At 43.4% G+C, this 7,593-nt stretch overlaps 1 protein-coding gene across 3 annotated transcripts; it reads right to left on the minus strand.

Moving 5' to 3' along the window:
* Positions 1 to 59: 59 nt before the first annotated feature.
* On the minus strand, positions 60 to 6,914 carry fsta (follistatin a). 3 transcript variants are annotated; one of them, XM_088376859.1, is made up of 6 exons: positions 6,486 to 6,914; positions 5,675 to 5,872; positions 5,317 to 5,535; positions 4,612 to 4,836; positions 3,546 to 3,776; positions 60 to 1,236 (listed from the first exon to the last, which is right to left on the minus strand). In XM_088376859.1, the coding sequence occupies exons 1-6, from the start codon at positions 6,574 to 6,576 to the stop codon at positions 1,142 to 1,144; spliced, it is 1,059 nt and encodes a 352-aa protein (XP_088232985.1). In that variant the 5' UTR covers positions 6,577 to 6,914; the 3' UTR covers positions 60 to 1,141. The 3 variants fall into 3 exon arrangements, with proteins under 3 accessions (XP_088232985.1, XP_088232988.1, XP_088232987.1); XM_088376862.1 differs by having other exon boundaries at positions 60 to 3,323; positions 6,486 to 6,913; XM_088376861.1 differs by having other exon boundaries at positions 5,681 to 5,872; positions 6,486 to 6,906.
* Positions 6,915 to 7,593: the final 679 nt, after the last annotated feature.

Raw genomic sequence — 7,593 nt, forward strand, 5'->3', positions numbered from 1 at the left:
TTTCTTTTTTATCATCAATCAATTTTTGATCATTTCCACAGGAAACAGTCAGAAATATGTATAAGGACAAAAAACTTTTATTGATTTACTCTTCATAGCTGTACAAATACCCTCAAACATTTTTGTATGTACATATATATGACATTTACATAAAAAATACAAAACTATATATTCATAACAGAATTTTGTATTTCTCTTGCTGATGCTTGAAAATAAAAAAAGCAATCTGAGAAAAAAAAGACAGAACGTGTGATATTGTATTGAATACTGCAATAAATTGCTGGCTAATCCTATCGGAGCTCTGCAAGAGCAAGATCGACATGGGGGAAAGACAACAGCAGACAAATGTTAATTTCCAAAGTCGTCAAGTATCATCCCAAATGTACCTCTTTCTTTCTTGTTGTTCCAATGCGACAATATAAATGCTATCGTAGAGCGCTGACAAAGCAAAAGGCCTAAAAGTCAACTAAAAAACAGGAGAAAAAAATCAAATGGCTCTTTTTTCTTTTTCTCTTCCATTTGTAATTACTGCTGAGTTGCATCTGTTTAAAAAAACATTGAGAGACTCCCTTTGGTCAGTTATTATTATGATCTGTAAACAAACCAGAAACACATCTGTACATTAAAAAAAGTTGATATATTCCCAATAAATAAACACACAGCCTAAACATGCATTTACGTAGGTGTGACATAAACATCTGTGATAGAGATTTGACAGTAACAAGCAGATTTTCTTATTCTTTCTTTCTTTTGTCTTTTTACAGTTGAATGAAAGCGGAATGCAATTTACAGCATTTGTCAAGGACTCATACTTACATGGTAACGTGACAAATAAATAACACTGTTTCTTTGGACAAATATATTTCTTCATGATAATAAAAAAAAAAAGAAAAGAAAAAAAGCGTAATGACAACAAAAAAGGGAGAAAATGAGTGGTAGATTCTAAGCCTGACATTGTAAATGTATAAATAAGAAAACATGAAAAAAAGTATAAATAAACATCTAGCAGACTGGACTATATTTATACTTCCTTTTTGTTTCGAAATAAATAAGCATACACGTCATGTACAGTAAGGACGTGGTTCCTTGGGACTGGCATGAGCGAACGTGTGTGTGGAGGTGGGGGGCAATGGGGGGGGGGCTATCCATCCAGTATTGAAGATAAACGCACATAGGCCTTGTAGTCTTCATCATCATCAACCTCCTCCTCCTCCTCCTCTTGCTCTTCTCTGATGGCTACATGAAGGAATATAGCTGTTGTATGAATACGGACCACAACATATCAAAAGTCAGAGTCTAAAAAGGTGGAGGGAAGGTGTCGGGGGGGTGGGGGGGCAGAGGGTCTGGGGTCCAGTGGATTGGGGTGGATGCGTGGAAAAAAAATGCTTTTCTTCTCTGTATGTTGCAGAGGGGAGAAGGCGTCACAAGTCGGGCCTCGGCAAGCAGCTTAAACGTCCGCAACACGACTCTGAGGTATTTGACTTTTTTTTTTTTTTTTTTTTTACATTTTGGACACACAATACAAAAAACAAAGCAACGCAAGGGTGACAGTATTTAGAAAAAAAACGGAAAAAAAAAAACAGGCAGTCCCTTGTCAATCCAAACATTCAGACATGATATATCACATTCAGTGGAGAACAGCAACGACAATGATAATCATTTTTTTTTTCTTTTACAGTGAAAGGAGGACACGGGTTAGCTTCCTATGTCAAATATCACATTGAGAAATATTCAGCCCATGAGGTGATCGTAAAGTTGGTCCCTCGGGAACCTAACAATGAGACATTCTTTTGAGTGGAGTAACATGGAATGTAAATGCGATACTTCCTTCAGGGCTCTTGCTCAATTTCAACAGCGCTTAACCTCAAGCACGGCCACCCCCCCCCACCACCACCACCACCACCTCCCCGACAAATGCTGTCTGCTCCACAGATAGATAAATAGTCTACAAGGTTCAAATTGGCCGTTCGTCTTGACCTATCACGACACCAATGTTACAATCGCCATCAAGCGTCTGTGGCATATTCACAAGAGACATTGGAAATGATTCATTTACAGCCGACCGAAAGAAAACATATTTATAGAAAAAGTCAACAGAAAACACACAAATACACTAGTAAGGTGATTGAGTGAATTTACAACTAGAGATGGGCAAAATAAAACAAATAAAAACATTGATGGCTTGACTGCTTGTTGATCTTGTGTAGTGACAAAATAGAGTGCACTACATGTTTGCTCGCCCAAAGTCATTCTAGATTCCAAAATCATGCATGTTCGCTTTATGAACGACTCCAAATTGTCCACGGGAGAAAATGTGACTGATCGTTTTGCTATTTGTGAGCCGCAATTGTAACTGACCACAAAGTCACTCCCACATTCCAAAAACCATGCGTGTTAAAATTGTCCAAGTGTGAATGCGACTCGTCCGAGGTACAGTGGACGGAAGGGGACCGAGCCAATAAAGGAATAAGTGAACATCTGTGTGTAACACTGGTCAACAACAAGTTTTAATCAATAATGCGGTGGCTTTGTGTATGTTGGACGCTGATTTCAAAAATGTCTACTCCCTGCAACACATCAGGTTTTTTGAGACATTTTCATTTTTTTTGTTTGACCTACAAAAGCTTGCGCAATGCACTTTTCACCAGGGCACATTTGAAATCAGCGCAAAAATCCATCTATAAAAGTTTACTTGCATCTCCAGAAAAAAAAAGAAAACATTTGTTGACCAGTGTAATTGACACCCATTTTTAACCTAAATAATAAAATTAAAAAAAAAAAAAAAAACACTCATGAACCTCCATTATGAATTTTTCACAAAAAACAGGTTTGGGCTCCCCTTCACCCCATATTGAAGGGAAAAAAAAAGGGCAAACAGGTGAATCGGTCCTCTGTGCACCTGGCGGCTCGCCCCAAAGTTAGCTGGGATAGACTCCAGCTGAACACCAATGAAAGCCAAGCACTCTAGCAAACGGATGAATGGTGTGCAGAATGATTCTGCCCAGTACAACGCTGGCATGGAAACAGGAGTTCCAGCTAAATGGCCACCCCTATCTTGCTTTGTGACAGAATTGCTCCATTGCTTGAATGAGATTTAAGGCAAAATATACTCATCACATACATGTGAATATGAACATACAAAGATTGCTCCACTGCAAACTCCTACCTCACTCGTATTGAATTAGTCTCTCTGTTGCAATACTTTGCAGAGGAATTACATGGAGGGGGAGGGGGGCGGGGTTCAAAAACAAAAAGACAACATCATGCAAGTCCATTCCATTCCGAGTCCGTTCTCCTTGCCAAAGCTGCGCTTGGTGGTGTGTCTGGGGCGGGAATTCAAGGAAGGGAAAGGAAAGGAAAGGAAAGGAAAGGAAAGGAAAGGAAAGGAAAGGAAAGGAAAGGAAAGGAAAGGAAAGGAAAGGAAAGGAAAGGAAAGGAAAGGAAAGGAAAGGAAAGGAAAGGGGCAAGGGGGTCTTTTAAGCAATGCGGAATATTGTCATTTTTCCTTGGAGGGGGGGGGGGCCGTGTTTGTCATATTTACTTACAGTTGCAAGATCCCGAGTGCTTGACCTCCAGCAGCACCCCCTCGGAGCAGGCGGCCTGCTTCATGGTGCATTCGCTGGGGTAGGTGGTGTTGTCGCTGGCGCATACCGCCTCGTCCGTCCGACTCTCGGGGCACGTGTCGTCGCACAGAGAGCAGCGTCCTCGGCTCATGCGGGCGTCCCAGAGACACTTCTTGCCGCCGCCGCACTGGATGTCCTGGCAAGACTTGGCCTCTGAGGGCACACAAAAGAGTCAGGGGGGTTAGGGAGACAGGGCTACACTGTTTTGCGCTTGGATTGGATGTTTGAACATTTCGTGCAAAACCACCCCTGACCACAGGGGGCAGAAGCACCCACATTATGTAAAAGAAGGCTCCAGCTACTTGTGGGGAAAAAATACCTTGGTAAACATAGACTTTTTTTAAGTAGAGAATCTGAAATGAACTCAAATACCGAAGTAGTATCAGTAGTGTTTTTTTTTTTTTTAATCAGACGTACGTACACAGTTTGTGATTGTGCAAGGTTCTTTTGTTGTTGCTCATGAATTGTGCCCAAACACACTTACAATGTGTGTTTTGTGTTTAAAGTCCGTTGGTGGGGAACAACTACAATGATGTATATATATATATACATATATATATATATATATATGTATATATACATATATATATATATATATATATATATATATATATATATATATATATATATATGGTTACGGTTTATCGCACTGATTTCTGCTCAGTCTGCAACATAATACACTGTAAAAGGTTGCCCGAAAAAATAACGGTCAAATGAATTACAGATACCTACAAAAAAAAATAGTCCTTAAGCACAGTAAGGAAACGTTTGGACTTGGTTGACTTAGCTCCCCCCTGCACTGCGCTTTGCTGCCCCGCCCCCCCCATAAGGGGAAGTGCTGCCAACATCAGGAAATAATCAAATGTCCATCATTTCTTGAGCAAACACTCTCCATCTAGCATGGAATGTTGGCAGCAATAAACACTCATTCGGGGAGGTGGCTCGGGTGTGTGTGTGTGCCTGTGTGTGTGTGCGAGTGAGAACTCACTGATGCATTTGCCCTCGTAGGCCACCCCGATGGAGCGGCCCAGGAGGCAGGTGGCCCGCCTCAGGTGGCAGGCGCTGGCGTATACGATGCCATCGTTGCCGCACAAGTACTGCTCGGGGGAGGTCACCTCGGGGCAGATCCGATTACACGTCACACAATAGGCGTTGTTGGTCTGGTCCACCACGCAGGTGGAGCTTCCGGGGCACAGCACGTCACGGCACGTTTCTGCAAGACGGACCAGTGTTACGCCACTATCCAATAGCGAGCCATTCGACCATGTCGAGCGGAAACCTCCGATGCCCAAATTTGATCAAATTGATCTTTTTTTGCCAATCAATACCATCAGTCCTAACTTTTTGTATCTGCCTGTCTGAACATCCCTCCATTCCGAGTACACTCTTATCCTAATGACTTGTCAAGCTGACTGCACTGACATGTTCAATGACAAATTTTGACAGTGAGTCGACAAAACTGCAATAGCACTCCTGAAGTGATGGAAATAAAATAAGGATAATATGTTTCATAACTTAAAATATATGTTGGTTTGTTTATATTTCCTGAACAAAAAAAGCTTTCTGATATTCCAGGATTCCGCTCGACAGTAACGGAGATAAATAGACAATAGACAGAAAGGAGGTAGTGCTAGAACTATTAAGTGCATTCAATCCATCCAGACAGACTGATAGAGAAGGGAAAGTGACTGACTTTTGCATTTTCCCTGGTATTGCACGTCCAGGTCGGGGTGCGCCTTGCATTTGGCCTTGAGCAGCGCGCACTCGTCCTTGTAGGTTTTCCCGTCCGAGCCGCACACGGGTCCCTTCCACGTGACGTTGGAGCAGTCTGGCGCGCAAACGCATCGCGGCTTACTCCTCCTGTTCATCTTGCACCTCTTGCCCGGTCCGCAGTCCACGTTATCGCACGACTCTATTGCGCAGCGGGTTGGGAGGGGGAGGGGGAGCGGAATCAAGTCAGCGGCGCGCGACAACCATTACGCACAGGCTTGCTTACAAGGAGAAAATGCGCATGCGTAATAATGGTGTAAACCAAGGGAAAATGAGTGCACCTCCACCTTTGCAAGGTATGCAATTGGGGGCTCCGCCGTTGAAGATCATCCACCTGAACAGCGTGCTGTTGGGCACGTCCTCTTCGGTCCACGACGTGCCCAGTCTCCCGCTCCTGCAGCACTCCTCCCTGCTCATCCCGGGCATGTAGAGCACCTGGCAGCGGCCGTTCTTGCCCTGCTGCAACCAGCAGTTGCCAGCTGGAAACCAAACGAAACAAAATCAAAAGTTGCCATTTGGGCGCGCGCAAGCAAGCAACCCCGGCCGGCAGCTTTCCCCCGCGCATTTCCAGCACTCGCTTCGGTGCGTGCGTGTGAGTGACAGCGCGTACAATGCGAGCGAGCACACGGGGGAGAGAGAAAAAAAAAGAGGCTGCTCCTAATTCCCACTGCCGCGGAGCGTCTAGACATGCAGCATTAAAGCGCCACAATAAGTAGCAGCAGCGGTGCGCAATGACGCGCCGAACACGCTTTTCTATTATTATTTTTTTTTACACCAAATGTTAAGCATAAGCAGACACGGGTGTTGTTCCATTATTCAAGCCAAAAGACAGCTAATTACAGTAAATCGAAATAGACTAACACAAAGACTCCAGAAAAATAGCCTTCACAAGTTAAGCACAACTTAGTCCAAACAACAGAAAACGTGTCATCTCATCTGTCCCATGCATGCAAACGGCACCTGTTTTACGCACTATTTTACCTCAGCAAAAAAAATAATAATAAAAAATGTACAAAAGTTGCCAGTGCGTGTGAACCTCTCTGTGTGTTGAGAGTAGGACAAAAAAGTTTATAAAAGATGAGCATGGCTTACCTTGAACTTTCTGATGCTCCATGAGGTGGCAGAACCACACGAAGAAGCAAAAAAAGCCCGGTTGGAGGTGATCTTTCAGCATCCCAAACATGATGGAGGAAGAAGGCAAAGTGGAAAGAGAGGAGAAAGAGGAGAAGAAGAAGGAGGAGGAGAAGCAGCAGCAGCAGCAGCAGCAGCAGCAGCAGCGGCAATACGAAAGCGCCTGTTTTGACCCTGCGAGGCAGCGCAAAAAAAAAGTAATCTGCTTAAGGTAGCACTGTTGAATAAGTGTCAGTCTGAGAATGCAGCCTCTCTTTTTAAATCTATAAAGGGTCTCGGGTTGACTGTCTCTGGTGGGCGGTCTCCCTTTTGCCGTGGGGGTGGGGAGATGTTTTTTCTTCTTCTCCTCTTTCTTCTTCTCTGACCAAAGTTCTTTCGCTCCATGCAGTCAGGTGACATGCAACTTTCTCTGGCACTAAGAGACGATATGGATGCATGTATTTTATTACATTATGTTTATACCAACAATAATAATAATAATGATAATAATAATAATAATAATAATATCATTATTATTATTATTATTATTCGTGTTTCAAGGTGCTTTGAAGTTTTATCGGACATCCGTCCTTCCAATTAAAAGGGTGGTAACTGATATTTTCCCCCCGACCAACTGCAGACAAATGTGTCAATCTTGCGATGGAATAATGCCCCCACCCTACACCGGTAATATGTGCAGGTCCCCCACAGGCGCGCACGAGTCTAATATTAGCACAGACAGTTGTTTGGGTTTCTCTGCCGGGTCAAGCTTTTAAATATAATCAAACCTGTTTCCGAAGGAGCTTCAGACAGAGGAGCTGGGTGTTACGTTTCACTGAATGGAGCTCACACACACACGGCGGTGCAAAGTTTGTACCTGGCAAAAGTCCTTGTGCGACCTCTTCTGCAGAGGTCTGCTTATAGCGGAAGATGAGCGGACGCCGCCGAGAGGTGACGATCTGGTGGACAGACAACCCCTATCACTCAAGACAACGTGTAGTCAACATAGCTCATAAATACATTCATATTGCACCATTCATTAAAAAAAAAAAATGGTGCAATTGACTTCATGTGGCTTTTCTCTCAGACA

This window comes from Syngnathus floridae, chromosome 5 (assembly GCF_059516105.1).
Source record: "Syngnathus floridae isolate MCC-2025c chromosome 5, RoL_Sflo_1.0, whole genome shotgun sequence".
Taxonomy (NCBI): Eukaryota; Metazoa; Chordata; class Actinopteri; order Syngnathiformes; family Syngnathidae; genus Syngnathus; species Syngnathus floridae.